We start from the raw sequence: 21,395 nt of genomic DNA, 5'->3' as shown, positions 1-21,395 counted from the left end.
AGTGTGTGACACTTAGCACAGAACCCTGTTGGATACCGTTCTCCTGAATGCGAGGTATGCCGAGTGAAGTGCCAACTCGAACCCAGAATAGCCAGTGAGATAAAGACTCAGAAGGGGATCATGAAAGCCCCGTTCATAGAGGGTAACTAAAATGTGATGGCGCCAAGCCATGTCGTATACCTCTTGTAGGTCAAAGAAGACCACATCAAAGTGATGATGAGTAAAAGCCTATCAGGTGGCTGTTTCCAATATAAGCAAATTGTCATCTGGAGATTGTACTGCCCAGAAGCCACACTGACACAGGGACAAAAGGCCCCGAGATTTGAGTACCCAACATAATCTGAAGCTAACCATCCTCTCCAGCAGTTTACAAAGTACATTTGTCAGGCTAATTGGGCAGTAGTTGTCGAGAGACAGTGGGTTCTTCCTGGGATTAAGTAAGCGGATAACTATACAGTCTCACCATTGTGATGGAAAAGCACCAGTGAGCCAAATGTGGTTGAAGACCCTGAGGAGATGTTGCGTCTGGGGAACATCCAAGTGTTGGATCACCTGGTTATGGATGGAATCTGGACCTGGGGACGTGTCTCATGAAGAGGTAAAAGTCTGCAAGAATTCCCATTGAGTGATGGGTTCATTATAGGGCTCAGCATGGTGTGGGATGAAACAGAGGTAGGTCCGTTCAACTCTGTGTTTCTGCCAGAGAAAGGTAGCAGGATAGGAAAAGGATGTCGATTTCACAAAGTGTGTCGCAAGGTTTTCTGCAAGGACCATTGGATCAATGCACAGAGCAACTTGGAGGTAACACCCTGGACAGCTGACTGCCGCTGGTGGCCCAGAAAGCTTGTACCAAAACTGCAATGAAGAGGCATATGTCCCCAGGGAGGAAACATAGCACTCCCAATATTCCTTTTTACTTTGCGTAATAAGGTAACGAGCCTTAGCAAGGCGATGCTTAAAAGCAAGCAGGTTGGTCTGTGAAGGGCATCACTTAAATCGCTGCAACACCCATCAGCAGTCCTGGACAGTAACAGCGACATTCTTGGTTCACTACAGGACCGATCTATAACAAGGGGGACCTGTGGATAGGAGGACAACAGAGCCAGCAGTATGAAGAATACTGGTAGAGATGCCTTGCATGACTGAATCAATGGATTTTGAGAGGCAGGTGTTGAAGTGCGCAGCAGTCATATATAAAGGCCAATTGGCCCTGCGGAATGCCCAACGTGGGGACCCGTCTGCCTGGTGGCAGCAGGGGAATGATAGAATCACTGGAAAGTGGTTACTTTCACAAAGGTCATCATCAAGGGATGACCAATGTAAGGAAGCCACAAGGGCAGGAGAGGAGATCATGAGATCAATAGCAGTAAAGGTGCCAAAAGCGGCACTGAAGTGGGTACGGGAACCACCATAGAGGAGAACAAATCGAGGCCCGTAATAAGTTGGTCAATCAGGAGACCCCTACCCATTGAAGTGATACTCTCCAACAGTGGATGGTGAACACTGGTGTTCCCAAGGGAGAGAAAAGAGAGTGGGTGTTGCTGGATTAAGGTAGACAGAGCAATGTAAGGAAGTGACATACCTGGAGGGACGTAGACATTGCAAGTGGTGACTGCCGGAGTCATTTGCACTTGAACCACTATTGTTTCCAGATTGGTACATAGGGGGATCCAGTCACTAATGACATCGGAACAAACCAAGGTGCAGACCTCACCAGATGCTACCCCAGGGCTGGCAAAATAATGACAGAATGCCTGATAATGACAAAATGTTGGAGAGTAGTCATCACGGAAATGCATTTCTTGAAGAACAAAACAGAACGCAGAACAGGAGGAGATAAAATATAGCATTTCCGGTAGGTAACGATAGTATCCGTTGCAATTCCAATGGATGTTTGTGTGACGAGAGTCCAGATTAGACACAAAGAAGCCAGTAACAGATCACGTCACTTGGTCAGCAGTCGTCACCAACAAGGATGAGGTAACATCCATAAATAAGATGTCAGACTCTGGTTGCGAGTGGGGAGATAGCTGTTCCGGAGGCACAGGGGAGGCCTTGTCTTGGGATTTATGTTTCTTCTCTCTCAGAGGTGGAGGAGGGCAGGGCACAGAGGCAGTGCAGTTGTCTGCTAGATCTGGAACCAAAAGAGATCATTGTCAGGTGTCGAAGAAGGGGGGCACTACTTCAGCTGGGGGGGGGGGGGGAGGGGGGAGTACCTAACAGACAGGACGTCATGGGAAATGTAGGGGAGGGGTAAGGAATAGGTAGGAGGAGGAAGTGGTGAAGTAACAAAGGCAAAAGTTAAAGATAGTGATACGGATGGAATCTCTCATAAGTTTGGCGAGCCTCAGCATAAGACAGGTGATGCAGGGCCTTGTATTCTTGGATCTTCTTTTCTCTCTTGTAAGCTGGGCAATCCGGTGAGCAAGGGAGTGGCAGTCAGTGCAATTGACACAGACAGGTGGAGGAACACAGGGGCTTCCCTCATGCAGTGTGTATTCACAGTCACCACACAGGGGGTCTGCCGTACAGCAGGGACACATATGACCAAAACGCAAACAACGAAAGCACCACATAGGTGGAGGGACGTACAGCTTCATGTCACATCTGTAGCACATAACGTTTGATCTTCTTTGGGAGGGTACCCCCATGAAAGACAGAATGAAGGCCCCAGTATCAGTGCGGTTGTCTTTGCGACCCATTGGCACACATTGAACAAAATGAACGCCACGACACTCCAGATTAGCCTGGAGTTCCTCGTCAGTCTGCAGGATATGGTCCCTATGAAAAATCGCTCCCTGGAATATATTCAGAGGTTGGCAAGGAGTAATAAACACTGGGACATTGCCAAGATGATCACAGGTACAAAGAGCTGCAGACTGGGTGGCAGGAGAAGCTTTCATCGACAGGGAGCCCAATCACATCTCAGTAAAAGACTCCACTTCACCAAACGTGTCCTCAATATTTTTCACAAAAAAACAATGGCTTTGTGGCAGGGAATGTGTCCCCATCCATCCTAGTACAGATGAGGTAATGGGGAAAGTTTTCATCCCAAGACAGCGAGCCTGGCCCTCCTCCCATTGTGTAGCCAGCAAACGGACGGTTGCCGGGTCATGTGAAGCAGCATTCAATGATCGTTCACCATTCAAAGTGACAGCTGTTTGAGAACGGCCAGATTTTTGCACCTTGATACACTTCACGTGCCAAGAGTCTGCCCTTATACCACCCACTCTGACCAGGGGCTCTCCCCACAGCCTCCTCCTGTTACAGCAAGGGACCGTCTGCCATGGCAGCCACTGCTGGGAGTTCCAATACTCCAAGAAGATAAGTAACTACTCCTTGGCATACATGGGGAGGGAAAAGCTAAGGTACCAGTAGTGTGGTCCCTGTGTTGTCAGGGGACTCTGCCATATAGGTATATAACAGCCCCACCACAATGACTGGCTACATGTGCTGGTGACTTAGCACGGTGGAAGAGGGTTACAGTGGGGAAGGGAGAGGGGAAGGAAGGGGGGAGAGGAATCCACGCTGTAGATGCTAGGGAGGGAGTTCTTCCCCAAATGGCTCACACTAAAAAGAGGAAATTTTGATATGGAGGTCAAACCTCAGGCAAAGACATAAAAACCAAAAAGGATGAAAGAACAGGCAGAAGGCACAAAATTGCAAGCAATACACGAAACCATGTGGATAGCCAGGTTTATATAATTCAGAACACCGCTGCAATAGCTCGGGTCCCCATGTGAGCCATACACAAACTCACAAAAGAACCATGAGCCCTCTGGGGGTAAGCATGCCTCTGACTTTAATGACATTGTGTAACCACTACTTTATCAGTGGAACATATCCTGAATAGTTGAAATATGCTGAAGTTAACCTTTGTATAAGGAAAGAGATAAAGAAACACCGTCAAACTTCCATCCAATTTCACTTTTGCCCACATTGTCAAAAATTTTAGAAAAGGTAATGTAAAGCTGTCTTCTTAATCATCAGACCACAAATAAAATATTAACCAATTCACAAATCTGATTTCTACAGGGCTCCAATATTGAGAAGGCTACCTACACATACAGTGAGAATTTACTTAATGCATTAGACAATAAATTATAGCCTACCATCACATTTTGTGATCTCAAAAAGGCTTTCAACTGTGAAAATCAACCTTTTAAGTAAATTAGAATATTATGGTGCAACAGGAAATGTTGCAAAATGGTTCATATCCTATATCTCTGACAGAAAACGAAGTGTCTCACTATGAAAAAGACCTGTATTAAGCTATCAGGAACCAATAACATGTGGTGTCTCCCAAGTTTTTATCTTAGGCTATACTTGTCAGTATATGCCTAAAATACAACAACAAGCAGACAGAAGAAGTTGACAATGTTAAATTCTTGAGACTACAATTTGAAGATTAATACCTGGGAGAAGCGTACCATAGGGCTGCTGAAGAGCCTTAACAAATCTTTATTTGCTAAGAAAATATTGTCAGACGTGGGTGACATAAAAAAGCTACCATATTATGCTAACTTTCATTCTGTAATCTCATATGAGATTATTTTTTTAGGTAATTCATGAAGCCAGCTAAAGTTTTCTGAACCCCAAAAACATGCATTACAAATTATTTGTGGTGTGCGCTCAAGAATATCTTGCAGAAGGCTGTTTAAATAAATAGGGATACTAACTACTGCATCACGGTATATTTGTTCCTTAGTGAAATTTGTCATTAATATACATCTTTTTTTCAAACCAACAGCTCAGTTCAGGGAATCAGTACTAGAAGTAAGAATAACTTTCACAAAGATTTAAAGTCACTTACTTTGGTTCAAAAAGGTGTCCACTATTCAGCAATAAACATTTCCAATAACATGCTAGTACCCATAATAAGTTTAACTAACAATAAAGTTAAGTTTGAGAAGAGTCTAAATGATTTATTGGAGGCCAACTCCTTCTATTCCATTGGCGAATTTCTTAGCAAGACCAACTGATGTGCATGTATCATTAGTAATAACATATAATTTAAGTATTCCATACAATCTGATTTCTTTGCAAATTTTGTGCAGTAATGTGATCACTGGAAATAACAAGTGCTGTAAATAACAAGTGCTGTAATTATTTTTTTTTAATTTCGTTTTTATTTCATTTGATGATTTGTGGCCACAATAGTCTAAGAATTATTATGTCCACCTAAGTGTACTGAATACTCAATATTTAGTGACAAATTTTTTATCCTTTAAATCTTAGTTATGCTTAATACAAGACCCCCCTTTTCTTTTACCGATTCCGCAACCACAAGGGCAATTTCTTATGGTATCTGTGGAAGATACATCAGCATACCTGTTCTTATTTTGTAAATATTTATTGTGCATTCTTTTTTCTGACACATTCCACACCCCAGAGGATCTCCTCACTATAGATCAATTGGAATGAAAAGTACATCCAATCTAATCTCATGCTGTAAATCCACCAAACAAAAAAGTGCACACAGTATTTGGAAAAAAGCAAAGGATAGCAAAAGAGAACCATGAAAAACCATAGAATATCCTTACAATAAATTTATTGCAAAATGTTCAAAAATATTCTGACCTAAAGCATAATGAAGTATCTCAAACAGAATGGCTATCCCCATGCCAATCAGAATGGATTCCGAAAATGTCATTCATGCAATATCCAACTTGCACTTTTCTCACATGACATACTGAAAGCTATGGAACAAGGTACTTAGGTACACACTGTATTTCTTGACTTTCAGAAAACATCTGATTCAGTATCATACCTATCAGAAGCATGATTCAGTACTAAATCTCATCAGAAGTGTGACAATAGAGTATCAAGCAAAATATGAGAAGGAAGGATATATCATGTTAGCTTGGATGGAGAGTCAGCAATAGGTATAGAAGCAACTTAAAATGTGCATCAAGGAAACTTGTTGGTGTCTTCGACATTCATGTTCTGTATTAATATCTTTGCAGATGATATTAATAATAAGCTCAGCCTTTTTAAATACAATGCAGTTACCTATAATGAAGTACATTCTGAAAGTAGTTGGACAAATATTCAGTCATATTGATAACATTGCAAAGTGGTGCCAAGATTGGCATCTTGCTATAAATGTTCAGAAATGTGAAATTATGCATGCCGCAAAATGAAGAAATGATATCCTTTGACTTCAGTATCAATTAGTCACAAAGGGATTCAGTCAGTTTATGCAAACAGCTGGGTGCAACAATTTGCAGGTAAACCACATAAGCTCATACAGTGCAATTAGTCTACTAAAGAGATTGCTTAGAAAACATTCACACCACACATCCTAGAATATTCTCAAATGTGTGGTACCCATACCAGATCTCACTGATATGGGATATTGAACACATACAAACAAAGGCAGTAGGAAAGGTCACAGGTTTGTTTGATTCCTGGGAGAGTGCTGGGGAGGTGCTGGAAAAACTGAACAGACTGTTGCTTGAAGGTAGACACTAATTATGCCATGAAAGCTTACTCACAAAGTTTCAAGAAGCAGTTTTATGCGAAGAACCTAGGAATATACTACAACCCCCAACATAACACTCCCATAAGGATTACAAAGACGAGATTAGGTCTATTGTAATGCACAGACAGGCTTCCCAATCTTGATACACAAATGGAATTGGAAGCAGCTCTAATAAGCGGCATAATGAAAAGTACCCTCTCCTGTGAACTTCACAGTGGTGTGCAGAGTATAATATTATATTATTCAGAGAAGAATTTCAATAGACTAGTGAACAAAAATTTCTGAGCACTCTAAATTTCAATTAGTAACAAAATTTACTATTGAACACCCATATGTAGAAGTGGTCAAACTTCTTAATTGAATATTTACAAATCTTCTTGTGATTGACATTACTATTTTGGTATTCACATTTTATAATACAATACACTGATATTTCTATTAGTAAAAATAAAAAGGAGTATGGTATTTAATGACATGTTCCATAAACATGTGCCACAGGCACCAGGTCCAATGGAATAAAACCAGATAATTTATATTGTAGATTACATGGTGGAATACCATTCTCAAGTTGTAAATTATTAAAGTCATGTATCACCCTTCCAAATAATTTGCTTGCATTTTCCAATATAATTCTGTTGTTTATATATCTCGTTAATAGCTTCCGTTTTCTGATTTTTCTGTATTAATGAGGAATTTATTAATTTTTCCAATAAATATAAGTTTTAAATAAGTATGACTTCTCAATTTTTCACGTTGACTATAAAAATATTATGAACTATTTCTCAGCTGTGTTTACAAAATTATATTTGATACCATCTAAAGTCCTCCAGTTTCTTGTAGCTGTGCGCACATAATAAAATCAAACAAAGGAAACTCCAGGAGGAAAACTAACAATATTATGAAAAGGATAGATTAAAAACAAAGATTCCAAGACTTACCAAGCGGGAAAGTGCCGGTAGATAGGCACAATGAATAAAACACACAAACACACACACAGAATTTCAAGCTTTCGCAACCGGCGGCTGCTTCGTCAGGAAAGAGGGAAGGAAAAGGAAAGATGAAAGGATGTGGGTAGATTTCAGATCACGGATAGCCTGGGCTTCGGCTGTGGTGATGTTGGGAGTAGAATTAAAGTTTTTCAAGAAAGATTGAGAGGCAAGGCTGGAAGTGAGAAATTTCTGAAATGTTTGGAGAGGGTGATTTTGAGGAAGAGGAGGTGGGTCCCGCTGTGATGGAGGACGGAACTGTTCCAGGCAGGGTTCAATTTGGATAGTGTCTTGGGGAGTTGGATCATTAGGAGTGGGATCAGGATTATTTTTCTTCGTGGCAAAGTGATATTTCCAGCAGGGACTACGAGTGTAGGACAGTAAATCTTTGACAAGGGCAGTTTGGTTGAACCTGGGAGTGGGGCTGAAGGTGAGACCTTTGGATAGGACAGAGGTTTCGGATTGGGAGAGAGGTTTGGAGAAAAAGTTAACTACTGAATTGGGGTGTTGTGGTTCCAGATTGTGTTGACTAGAATTTTGAGGTGTTGGGGGGAGTTGAGCTGGAAGTGGGAGATTGAGTAGATGGGAGAGACTGGGTCTGTGTGCAATGAGAGGAGGTTGAGGTTTGTTGGAAAGGTTGTGGAGGGTGAGTGAATTGCCTTTCCGGAGGTGGGAAACCAGGAGATTGGATAGTTTTTTGAGGTGGAGGGTGGCATGCTGTTCTAATTTGCGGTTAGCCTGTAGGAGGATGCTATGAACAGCCGGTGTGGATGTGGGAGAGGAAAGATTGAGGACTTTGATTTGGGATAGGAGTTGACGGGTGTGTTCATTGGCCGAGTCGATGTATAGGTGAAGGATTAGGCGGGTGAGGGCTATGGATTGTGCTGTTTGGAACTGGAACTGGTATAAGGACTGATGGAAAGAAGGATTGCAGCCAGAGATGGGAACTTTAAGTGTAAGGCCTTTGGGGGTAATGCCAAATGTCAGACAAGCCTGAATAAATAAAATATGGGAGCGTAATCTGGCTAGGGTGAAGGCATGTTTGCGGAGGGAATGTAAATAAAATTTAATGGGGTCGTTGTAGGGATGTTGTGAGGTTGACATGGTATTAGAAGGTGGAAAGGGTAATATGAGGTTAAAGTGAAAATAAATAGAAATTTATATAGGGAGAGATAAAGGTGTGAAAAAAGTCAAAAAAGTGTTGGTTTGAGATGAGCTATGTTGATCCTGTGCTGAACTTAGGTTGGTGAACAATAATGGGTGCAAAGGTTAGGTAGTTGTGTTGTCTCCAAAACACGTTAAAGAGTGGGGAAATTCAGGAAAATTTCGAAAAAAAATTCTCGAAAAAAGTTTCGAAAGAAAAAATTTTTCGAAAAAAGTTTCGAAAAAAATTTCCCGAAAAAATAAAATTTCGAAAAAAATTTTCGAATAAAATCTCGAATAATATGGGTGTAAATGTATTCAAAGGGCTGGTTGTGTACTGGCAGGTTATGAGAATGAGGTTAACAATTGTTTGATGAAGGAAAGAGCTTTCCTGACGAAGCAGCCGCCGGTTGTGAAAGCTCGAAATTCTGTGTGTGTGTGTTTTATTCATTGTGACTATCTACCGGCGCTTTCCCGCTTGGTAAGTCTTGGAATCTTTGTTTTCAATATATTTTTCCCATGTGGAAGTTTCTTTCTATTTTATTTACATCATCGAAAAGGATAGATTGCTACTCATCACACATTAGAGGCACAACAAAAATACTGCTAAACACATAAGCTTTCGGCCCGAAGGCCTTCTTCTGACATAGGTGCCATTCATGTGGTCAGACAACTTATTAGAGTCAGTAATACCCACGTAGAATGAAGCACAGGGGCTGTAGTTGGCGTATAGGTTGCACGCGGGGCGTGACTACCAACAAGCTGTCTGTCTGCTTGAATTTCCACTGACAAACTGTGGCCAAAAACCAACTGGACCACCCAGTTGCTGAGAATGCTGTCCATCACATCATTCTTCATTTTAATGACTGCTTCACTACCTGTGCCATCTGACTCCTAACAAGCAACACCAGTTTTTCTGAACTGTGCACTTTGGAATTCTCCCTGCAATTTATCCTACATTCCTGTAACCCTCCTGGCCTCAATCTTTGTTAGTCATTGTCCTTCACCCACCTATCCCTTCGCTATCCCCACTCCACAGCCTTCTATTCCAAAAGCACACCCACAGTCTTTTTGCTTCTCTCATTTTCAGCCCCCATCCCACCCTCCATCTACTCTCCTGACTACACCTAGCGGTCCTACCCTCCCTCCACCTTTCCCCTGTATGTTCACACAAACAGCACATTACCCTCCCCCACTTGTACCATACTGTCCCTCGCCCTTCCTGCCCCAGCCTCCTCCTTACCCCCACCACCCACAGACCGGTTCTTCCATCATGTGCAGATGCTAGCAGTCTGTCTCGGCAGCCAGAGACAGTGGTCATGTTTGTGTGAGCTGCACTTACAGCTTATGTGTTTAGAAGTTTCTCTTGTGTGCCCGTCTGTGGCTCAGCATCTCTGCTATATGGTAAGTAGCAACCTACCCTTTTCATAATACTGACAGAAGAAAATCATCTGCACAAAGCTTTATTTTAGATGTAATTTTACTGCAGATATTATTTTCATGAACACTGAAAAGACAATGAGATGTACCGAGAGATATCAAATGAACCTTTCTCAAGTACAGGCAGTATTTCCTCGCTACAAACAGATTATGTCTTACTCTCACAAAGACACATACGTGCACTTTCTGACAAGCAAAAACAATCTGTTGGTACATACACTGATGAGACAAAACATTATGATCATAGACAACTGTGAGATTGGTCACCTGGGGACACTGTTGCCGTGTGGTGAGGTAAGGAAAGTATATAAGCAGAGCAGACAAACAAACATGGGTATCATTCTACGGATAATACAGCCTGCAAATGTAGAAACCTGCTGACATAAGTGAATTTGAAAGAAGAAAGATTTTTTATGGCCCAGCATCTGGGAACCAGCATCTTTGAAACTGCAAAGCCGGCCATCTGTGCTACTCTTATGAGCACCTATTAAGGGCAATGAAACCCCAAGTAGGCAACAAGGTGTTGGACGTCCACACATCGCAACAGAATATGGATGTCAAAGGCTTGCCCACTCTGTACAGCAGGAAAGAAGACGGTCTGTGGTAGACCTGACAACAGTATACACTTACAGTGTTGGGCACAAGTGTTCCAGAGCATACTGTTCAGCACACATTTTTGAACATGGGCCTTTGCAGCAGATGTCCCTACTTGTTCACATATTCACCCTACAACGTCAATTGCAATTTCAGTGGACACAGGAGCATCAAAAGGGAACCACGGATCACTGGAAAATGTCTCCTGATTGGATGAATCACATCTCTTGCTACTACAGGTCAATAGTCTGGATTGCAGTTATTCAGGTGAACAGCTGCCCAAAACGTGCAAAGTGCCACAGGCATAGGTTGTTGGTGGCAGTATTACATACATCAAAGTAAATGTTATGCTATCAAACCCCAACTGATGTTCTTATTTTTCTACTGAACTACTACTAAATTTTTCAAATTGTCACTAGTAATCCCATTGTCAGAAGCACAATCTTCTGATTCTGACAAAGGGTGAATGCTGTCTTCACTAGTATGGTTTTTTCCTTCTGAAATATCCTCCCAATCATCAGATGCATTGCCTATTGCTTCTAGTTCACTTTCAGTTATACAGTATTTCACCATGACAATAGTACACCACTATCTACTGCAAGAACTGAAAATATAAATAACATCTTCCCTCAATCAGTCGGGTGGAAACGATTTCTTACTCTCCAGTATTTACATCTTCAACAATATACTATCTATTATTGCAAAAACAAGCAATAACCTCTGTTGTTGTGTACACTGATATGCACATGAATTTTGATGTAGTGGAACATGAAACTCAACGAAAGTAATGCAAGAATGACTATTAAAAGCAATTGTGGCATTATGACCCAAGGAACATAACTGTAACAATTTCAACTGTAAAAAAGTAGACATGGAAAGAAACAATTATAAAATTTACATGCATCATAAATTACATTTAAGTTAATAACAGAAAAAGAATTTTATTGTTGGGTCATATTGACACAAGGACAACTGTAGGGTTAACTGTGAAAAATAAACTAAAACCCTTTTCTTCAAATTAACCCAGTGGGAATAACTTCTAAGCACAAAACTAGCCTTGCTGAGGAGAGGTTCTTGATTTTACCTGTTTGTGCACTTCATGTTTGTTGTCCAACTGGCCCCCAGATAGTTATGCATACACAGTATTTAATTTAACATATGACCATTAATGTAGACTGATTATCCAAAACATTAGGACTATCATCTTTATAGTAGTTTGATTGGTCTTTGGGATGCCATACAGCAGCAGCCCTGTGTGGCATAGATTTCACAAGTTCTTAACAGGTTTCTGGAGGTTTGTGGCATCAGATGTCTACCCACAAGTCACACAATTCCCATAAATTATGGACTGGTGCTTTATGGGAGCAGAGCTGGCACTTGATAGCATCCCGGATGTGTTCAGTCATGTTCAGATCAGGCAGATTTGGTAGCCAAGACATGATGCTCCTCCAACCACTATAGCATGATTGTGGCTTTGTGACATGGACAGTTGTCCCACCATTATGTTATGGCAGACATTATATACCGTATGTGATCTGTAATATTGTTCTTGTAGTTCACATCCATTGTTAGTGCCTCTGATTAATATAAGGGGAGTTCAGAAAGTACATTGTACATTATTATGGCAGATCAACTAACTTTTATCGAATGCTGCAATACACTTCAAAGCAACACAGACGTATGACACTATTTTTCAACTAGCTAGTCACCAAATCTCTGTCAACAATGATCAGAATAGTCTATCTACCATTTAATTCTTTGGTGATAGAAATCCCCTTAGTCATGGAGCCATTAGAGAACTGCTGTGTGAATGTCCTAATCATTGGAAAATCTGCCCCCCCCCCCCCTCATTCATGTTCTTTCAGCTTGCCAAAAACACAAAACATAAAAATTGCATGGTGCAAGACATGGACTTCCTGGTCAAATTGTTGGCACCATTTTTATACTGTTTGATGCAACATACCATTTGGTCCACATACTGCCAGAAGTTCATGGTGAGTCTGTGTGCAATTTAGATGTTTTGCCCACAAGAATCGCACTGTTCCGTGTACTTAAACATGGAGCACATTGCTGATTGCCATGCCATTTCAAGCACACGCTGTGATGCACCAGTTATCTGTACTGCACCAAAAATGTTTTTGCAGGAAACCCGTAACATTCACTCTCTTCTGACAGTGCACCATTCTTGTTGCACTCACTGAAGAGCATACAGTGCAGACATAATGAAAAAAACACCTGGTTCAATCACAAATGCTACGTACAGCATAAGCGACATAAAATCTGGTTTCTAAGTAATTATGAACAAAAGTCTCTGCCTTATTGTGTTGCAAGATACTAATGTTGAGGGCTGAAGAGCATACTATGACAAATGGGAAGATCTAGATGAAATGCATGTATCGGTGTATTATCGTTTGCTGGTGTTCATAAATTGTATGGTGAATCAACAAGCAGCTTATGGTATCCAAAATCAGGTAGAGCAATGTTTTCTGGTACAATGTCACTAAAGATGTTCTTCCACATCTGTTGAGTGTTATGCTTTGATGATGAGCCTGATCGACAGGTGCAAAGAGCAAATGACAAACTTATGGGAACAATATGTGGAAATACTCAAAAAATTGCGTAATTTTGGATCAACTATAAAAGTTGATAAGCAACTGGTGGTTTCAGAGGCAACTATCCATTCGAACAGTATATTCCAAGCAAACCTGTCAAGTATGGGACAAAGACATGGATACTGTATGACTGATGCTAGTTCATATGCTCTGAAAACACAAATCTACACAGGAAAACCACCTGGCGTAACATATGAGAAGAACCAAGGTTTCCGCCTTGTCGTGGATCTGACATATGATCTAAGAGGACAGAATGTTATATGTAATAAATTTTTATATCCTATAATTTGGGACAAGCACTTCTCAAAATAAAGGTTATGATGTTGGGTAAGGTTAGAAAAAAACAAGATTGCCTAAGTCATCACACAAAGACATTCACAGTTCAGAATTCCATTTCATGAAAGATATCACAATAGTATCCCACAATCCAAAGAAAACCAGGATCGGTTTACTGCTGAGAACAATGCATAGTGATAAATAAGCAACAGAGAAGATAAAAAATCAAAATTATGTTAGACTACAATGCCACGAAACATGCAGCTGATATGCTGCACATACACATTCAAGTGGGAAAAAAAACATTGACCTGTAATAGTATTTTATATGCTTGACACTAATGTATACAATACATCTGTACTGGGGAGGGGGGGGGGGGAGGGGGGGAGATCTTTGTTACAAAAGAATATCCCTCCAGGGACTAAGAAGGCTTCTCATTACTCCATACATTGAAATGAGGAAACAGCTGCCATGAAATGCAACATCCATTGCTTTTGTGAGTAAAATACAAACAGGGGACCATTCTATCTCAGACTTGATGTCAAGCTATAGCAGCTCCAAGAAAAGCTGCAAATGTGCCAGATGTACATTTTGATCTAGTTGTGACAATAAGACTCCTTTTGTGTGTTCAAATCATGGGAAACATGAAACTTCCTGGCAGATTAAAACTGTGTGCCCGACCGAGACTCGAACTCGGGACCTTTGCCTTTCGCGGGCAAGTGCTCTACCATCTGAGCTACCGAAGCACGACTCATGCCCGGTACTCAGAGCTTTACTTCTGCCAGTATCCGTCTCCTATCTTCCAAACTTTACAGAGTTCGAGTCTCGGTCGGGCACACAGTTTTAATCTGCCAGGAAGTTTCATATCAGCGCACACTCCGCTGCAGAGTGAAAATCTCATTCTGGAAACATCCCCCAGGCTGTGGCTAAGCCATGTCTCCGCAATATCCTTTCTTTCAGGAGTGCTAGTTCCGCAAGTTTCGCAGGAGAGCTTCTGTAAAGTTTGGAAGGTAGGAGACGGATACTGGCAGAAGTAAAGCTGTGAGTACCGGGCGTGAGTCGTGCTTCGGTAGCTCAGATGGTAGAGCACTTGCCCGCGAAAGGCAAAGGTCCCGAGTTCGAGTCTCGGTCGGGCACACAGTTTTAATCTGCCAGGAAGTTTCATATCAGCGCACACTCCGCTGCAGAGTGAAAATCTCATTCTGGAAACATCCCCCAGGCTGTGGCTAAGCCATGTCTCCACAATATCCTTTCTTTCAGGAGTACTAGTTCTGCAAGTTTCGCAGGAGAGCTTCTGTAAAGTTTGGAAGGTAGGAGACGGATACTGGCAGAAGTAAAGCTGTGAGAACCGGGCGTGTGTCGTGCTTCGGTAGCTCAGATGGTAGAGCACTTGCCCACGAAAGGCAAAGGTCCCGAGTTCGAGTCTCGGTCGGGCACACAGTTTTAATCTGCCAGGAAGTTTCATATCAGCGCACACTCCGCTGCAGAGTGAAAATCTCATTCTGGAAACATCCCCCAGGCTGTGGCTAAGCCATGTCTCTGCAATATCCTTTCTTTCAGGAGTGCTAGTTCTGCAAGTTTCGCAGGAGAGCTTCTGTAAAGTTTGGAAGGTAGGAGACGGATACTGGCAGAAGTAAAGCTGTGAGTACCGGGCGTGAGTCGTGCTTCGGTAGCTCAGATGGTAGAGCACTTGCCCGCTAAAGGCAAAGGTCCCGAGTTCGAGTCTCGGTCGGGCACACAGTTTTAATCTGCCAGGAAGTTTCATATCAGCGCACACTCCGCTGCAGAGTGACAATCTCATTCTGTAACAGAGCTGTTGATTGTATCACAACTGTGAATGAGACTTGGGTGAAGTATATCAATTGTGAAACAAAAAAGCAGTCAATGTAATGGGGACACACAAAGTCTCCCAGGAAACGGGAGAGTGTTTGCAAGCACTGTTAGCAAGAGAGATCACGGCTAGTGTGTTTTGGGACTCTAGCAGAATGATTTTTGATGATTTCCTTGAATGTGGCACAACTGTAACTCAGAGAGATAGTGTCAAACACTGACAAAGTTAAGGTGAGTGATACAAAACAAACGGTGGGGAAAAGTCAGAGAAAATGGTGTTTTTTTATGACAATGTGCGTCCACACACATTCAATTATGCCAGAGATCTCCTAGAGGGTTCTAGATGGGAGGTGTTTGATCATCCACCATACAACCCACATTTGGTGTTGAGCAACTACTAACTCTTCCCAGCACTGAAGTCATTGCTCGCTTCACAGTGCTTCAATACCAATGCCGAACTGTGTGCCAGTATGAACAGTGACTGCAATCACAGACAGCAGATTTCTACAGAGACTGTATTGAAAATCTTTTGCCACCAAATGATAAGTGTCTCAGTTTGGCAATTATTGTAGAAAAATAGCTTAAAACTGTACCTTTAAAATGTTTATGATAAAATCTGGTTCTTCACTATAGTTAATTTTTTATTTCCAAATTTCTGTTATCTACTGGATAGCCCTTGTATATGTACAACATTACTTGCTACTTTTGGCAACTGTAATCAAAATTTCAGTCACAATACCTACTACAATACTGTATTGCAATAGCATGCTGTATAGTGTCCTATCATATGCTGACAGGATGTGGAAACAATCTGTATCAACCTGAAGTCATGCAACATCTGCCATTACTCCATTCCCAGGAAAGTACCCAGTCATATTGTGCAAGTAGTACACACATCCTGTGAGCTCTGAACAGTTGGATCACCTTGCCTAAAGAGAATCAATTGGTCAGAGAACAATGCCCTCTATGAAGTCATTTTAGTGTTACTTTGATTCATTTGCATGATCACGGAGATGAATGAAACACAAGGAAGATTGTTGTACTTGGTACAACTTACTGTCTCTGTTTTACCATTCTTCCTCCTATCAATGTACAGCTCCACAGCTCACACAGGGATAGTACAGCTTTCATCCACTCAAAAGTATTTCCCCACACATGCTGTGGGCACAGAATTACAATAACTTAAACCTCTCTAACATAGGCAGAATACACAGTTATCTCTTGGTGCACTGTAATAGCCATTGCTGTTTGTATATGGAAGAAAAGTGGTGTATTGTGTGCTTCATCCAGAGATAAAGTTATTAATTTAGTACTACCCACACAAAGGTTGTCCATCATGTGTATGTTATAAACCCTTAGCACAAAAGTGTCAGGTAATATAAAATGTGTTTCTTTCAGTCACAAGCTCAAAATTCTACCTTATCACAGATGTCCAGGTTCCTTCAAATGTAGCCTGAACATTTTGATGTTCCTCTGTAAAATAGGATATGTCATATTGGAAAGGTTTTATAATATATTTCTGCCAAAATAAGAATACTTGAAAAGTTTTAGGTGCTTGCCTCGAGCAGACTGATACATGTCACTGTGCTTCATTGAGGAACTGACTCGGCACTTAACACAGACGGCAGTATGGCCTGAGGGCTTGAACTTTTTCAGTGGAAACCGGGATTTTGTTTTTCGTCTGCTTAGAGAGATGAATTTCTTGTCTGTCTTATTCCACTGCTTGCAATCTTTGTTGGTGGTATGGAGATCAGTGATTTAACTGTACCTACACTGCTGCGTGTGCATTTTGCAAGTGCTAACTTTTTTACTGGCTGCAACTGTTGGAGCCAACAGATGTAATTTTTTTCTGACAAGTTGATTTCAGCACACATACAAATGGTCAAATTGGAATGTGAGTAGTTGATGAAGCACAAATTTTCAACTTCACAAAATATTTGTCTGATAACTTCAATCTCTTTGATTCTGTTTTCTTCTAAGAAAGCTGGACAGTCAAGACTGTATATAGAATATTACCCCTTATAGTCCCCACAGCAGAAAAGCTATTTTCAACTATTGTGCTTGGTCATTGAATGCAGGCTTTCATGGCATGTACTTGCATTATTGCTGACACTTGTTTTATGGATATTAATCCTTTGTCAAAGGCACAATTCTCTGTCTAACATTTCGTCTTGTGATGCTGGAGACATCAGAGGCTGTAACAACTTACAAAGCATTTACAATCGCAAACAAGCTCAGCAAGCTGAACTTTTTATACATATCCACGCAACAGTCAGAATGTAAGGTCATCAGAATGCTGTCTAAGATTGTGGAGTTGTGCCGATATATGTTATGGAGCTTGTAGTGGGAAAGGGTTTGTCATATTTTATTTAGGACTGAGTCACACAGCTTGTCTAATTTCAATCCATCCTCTTATGTTACAGTTGTTTTTGTGCTTTTGAATTTCTATGGCCTATCCGTACACCCTAGCGTAAGGGATTAGATCTTGATAAAACCATAGTATCAGAGGAACTAATTTGGTGGTTCCTCGGTCCCAGGGCATGATGTGCTAATGTAGATTTATGCGAGTTACAAGAGATGACAATTGCCCTTTTATCCGTTAAGGGTTATTATTACTTCTTTTTGCAATTTCTATGTACAGTAGACTGCAAGTGCACAGGATAAGTATAAACAGATCAGACTGCAGAGCTTTTTTGATATTTTCACTGCTTTCTGAATCATTATAGCTGCTGATCATGACTCCAGTGTTCGAAAATGCAGAGAATTACATCTTGGATCAAGGTCTAATACCCATAACACAAAATCAGTGATTTATGAGCTGCTTTGGTCATTTCTCACATGTTGCAGGTAATATTGGTGTGCTCTTAGTGCTATCAGTAAAAATGGAACATACTAATGATGTATAACCTCACCTCAAAAATATAAAGGATGGAAGATTAGGATTTAATTTCATTGACAACTATTAGAATGAGCCCAAGCTGGAAGATGGAAAGGGTAGTAAAGAAAATCAGCTGTATGCTTTTTGAAAGAACGATTCCATGGCCCTTACTAAACAAAACAATGAAAAAACATCTCCATCATCACATTGACAGGAATCCCACTTCCCCCAAATGTACCTTAAACACCTCACCACTTCAGTCACTCGTTCACCTTAGGACAAATAAACCCTGTTGTTTATGCTTGGGCAATAACAGAGAACAGAAAGACTATGAACGTGGTCAGCTTCTCAGATTACGTCCTCCCCCATAACATCCTTAAAGAATTTAATAGTGCGCACCACCTCATAGCATGGTCCCATTCTGAGCTATAGTGCACAACCAACTATCTGTTGGCAGCTTAGATTTAGCCTTCTATTGCACACCTTGTCACGAGTAATAATGGACAGTGATGACTGCTCTCCTAGACTTGGTTCTATGCTTTCCGTATGCACATCTTGTAAGGACTGACAACATGGACTGAATCTCCCCTCCCACACTTTCCACTTCCACCACCATACAAAAGAGCATCTGTTCTTATCACTCTGGCTCTTTCCCTGTTTAACAGTAAATATCTGCAAGATAAGCCAGTATCCCCATTTCAAAGGAATAATATCCTATCACTGTATCAAACAGAGGTTGCTGGTGTTTGTCTAGGAATTGCTGTTACAGGAAAATAGTGACGATCTGTCCCTGTTTGAGAGCCCTGGGTACACCTGGTCTGAATTCAAACCTCTTCATTAAGTGTTACAAGAGGAAGGAAAAAATACTCATGAAACAGAACTGCTGGATCAGGTTGTGATTTTGATTTGTATATGCTGGACTGCAGCACCACACTTCCAATGGACCACTCTTCATATGTATTTATCCACAAATTTTATTAGCAGGCCAAGAGATCACTATGGTCTAGTCCAACTCACCAATACCAGTTAGTTATACATCTAATACAATAACAAAAACCCATACACAGAGGAGGCTCCCCAAATGTTTAACGTATAATATAGAACCACTTTTAAGCATATTCTTACTGCTGTTCACTTGGGAGGGGGGGGGGGGGGAGGGGGGAATACTACCTTAACCAGTATGTAATATGTTGTGGAACTAAACCTGATAATATGCTTATCTATTTATCAATGAACACCAACTTCCTCTTATCATTTCCTCAAAGGAATATGTCAACAAAAGTTACTGTACGATTACCGTAAGATGTAATTGATAAACACCTGTCTCAAGACAGTGATATGTCTGTTCATTGATAAGAACCTGCTTTATTTACAGTGAGATTGTCAACATTAATCCTGCGTCAGAGGTTCAATGAATTCATCAAACTATAATCTGAAAGAGTTGTAATATTAACATAATTCTCAGAAACTGAAAAATAGCTTGTTGTAATCGTAATTTACACATTCTGGAAAGAAAAAAGTGAGTACAGTAACCCACCTAAAGCAAGCGACTGAGGATCGTCTGGTTTGTAACAAAATTTAAGGGATGATTAAAGCAAAACATAAATCGGAGTGATGGACAAGGAAGCTTTTATCGAGACTGTTGAAAATACTGAAAATGCAATACGGAAAACAACAGTACTAGAGTTAAAGAATGAAAAGCACTTCTGGTCCCCTACGCTCAGCAAGATGCATTGTGTAAGTGCTGCAAGCGCAATCGGCTTGGACCGTCACAGCCAAATGAACAGGGTACTGCCAAATGACTGTCTGAAATAAAGTGTAGATAATTTTTCTAAGACGGCCTTCCTTTGGCCTATCAGTTTCGAACGAACCCCCTACGGTTACACTTCATAATTAAACACCTACACGCCACTTAAGTAATATATTCGGTGAAGCTACACAAAATAAAGACGAACGACGGACTAGGAAACTACAGAGCCAAATATCGCTTTCGTCGAGATATATATAACGACGTACCTTTACAACATGGCAACACACCGACCATATGTCATCCGATGACTGCTCAAAGAAATCTTTCTTTGGTGTCCACGTTTTAATAGGTTTCGTGCTAACATTAAGAAGTTTTCCTTGCTCGCTGACTAGGGCAGCTCTAACGCTTCCCGTTCCCACGTCAACGCCCACAAACAGATTTTCATGACCCATCACTGTACCGACTGCAAAAAAGAGGCGAAAGCCCAAGTTTATCGTTACTAGACGAAACTTAAAGATCAACTACTGAAAAATCTACGATGTCGCGTCAGACCTACTTCCGTTACTGTATCCCTCCTTCACCATGTCAGTCGTAAACGTATTGCATAATCGTGCTTATAACAGCGGCTCTCAAAACCGAGTCTTTCGGCCTTCTTAACCTTGAAATAATCGCCGAAGTCAATGGTCACGAGATCTATTGCGAAACACGTGCACTAATTCAAGCAAACGAATATCACGATGGAACTTTCCATGTATAGAGCGCTCCTCGTCCACTCAACTTCACACTAAATTAGCGCCTCTTATACTTGTCAACACGAGATATAATATTCTACGGCATTTTTTGAGGGAACCTAAAGTCATGGATTTCCTGTACATGTGGTATTCTGTCTTACAGAAAGCCATTCGTCAACACTTCGTATTACCACGCTGCACGCAGCGCTCGAGGAACTAGGACAGAACCTAGCAATATGCGCATCGCGTACTCTGCGCTCTAACCAAGCGACCAATGAAAAGTTAGGACTGAAAGACCAATCAAAATGCGCTATGTTTCACCAGCTGCAGATTTGTATTTTAAACTGAGTTACATGAGCTTTGTATTCTCGCTTTGCATGTTTGAAGCACACAGCAAATTCAGGATGGTTAGTTTCAGTGATAACATAGTGGACGGAAAAAAGAATGAAAAACTTGAGCGAGTGGATGATATCGGAAATCGCAACATACTCGCAGGAAAAGCAGCTAAATATTTGTAAAAACGAAGAATATAAACGTCATTTAAGCACTACTCTAAAATTCCTGCCTAACCAAACTCTCTGAAATTGTAAAATGTTCAGAAGCAAACAGCAAATATTTATGACAAGGGAGGTAAGTACCCTAAACTGGAATCCTACCGCTGCCACCACTCC

General features: G+C 41.1%; 1 protein-coding gene across 2 annotated transcripts in view; it reads right to left on the bottom strand.

Moving 5' to 3' along the window:
• LOC126345210 (FGGY carbohydrate kinase domain-containing protein) overlaps positions 1-20,959 on the bottom strand; it is a 134,022-nt gene extending 113,063 nt beyond the window's left edge. The window contains exons 1-2 of one of the 2 annotated variants that reach the window (XM_050002083.1): positions 20,550-20,959; positions 20,260-20,456 (exon numbers count right to left, since the gene is read on the bottom strand). In XM_050002083.1, coding sequence (XP_049858040.1) covers positions 20,260-20,456; positions 20,550-20,577 — 225 coding nt within the window. In that variant the 5' untranslated portion in view covers positions 20,578-20,959. Of the gene's footprint in view, positions 1-20,259; positions 20,457-20,545 lie in introns of both variants that reach the window. The other variant, XM_050002084.1, reaches the window with a different exon arrangement.
• Positions 20,960-21,395: the final 436 nt, after the last annotated feature.

Source organism: Schistocerca gregaria, chromosome 1 (assembly GCF_023897955.1).
Source record: "Schistocerca gregaria isolate iqSchGreg1 chromosome 1, iqSchGreg1.2, whole genome shotgun sequence".
Taxonomy (NCBI): domain Eukaryota; kingdom Metazoa; phylum Arthropoda; class Insecta; order Orthoptera; family Acrididae; genus Schistocerca; species Schistocerca gregaria.
Note: the sequence above shows the minus strand (reverse complement) of the source record. Positions and strands in the feature narration are given on the sequence as shown.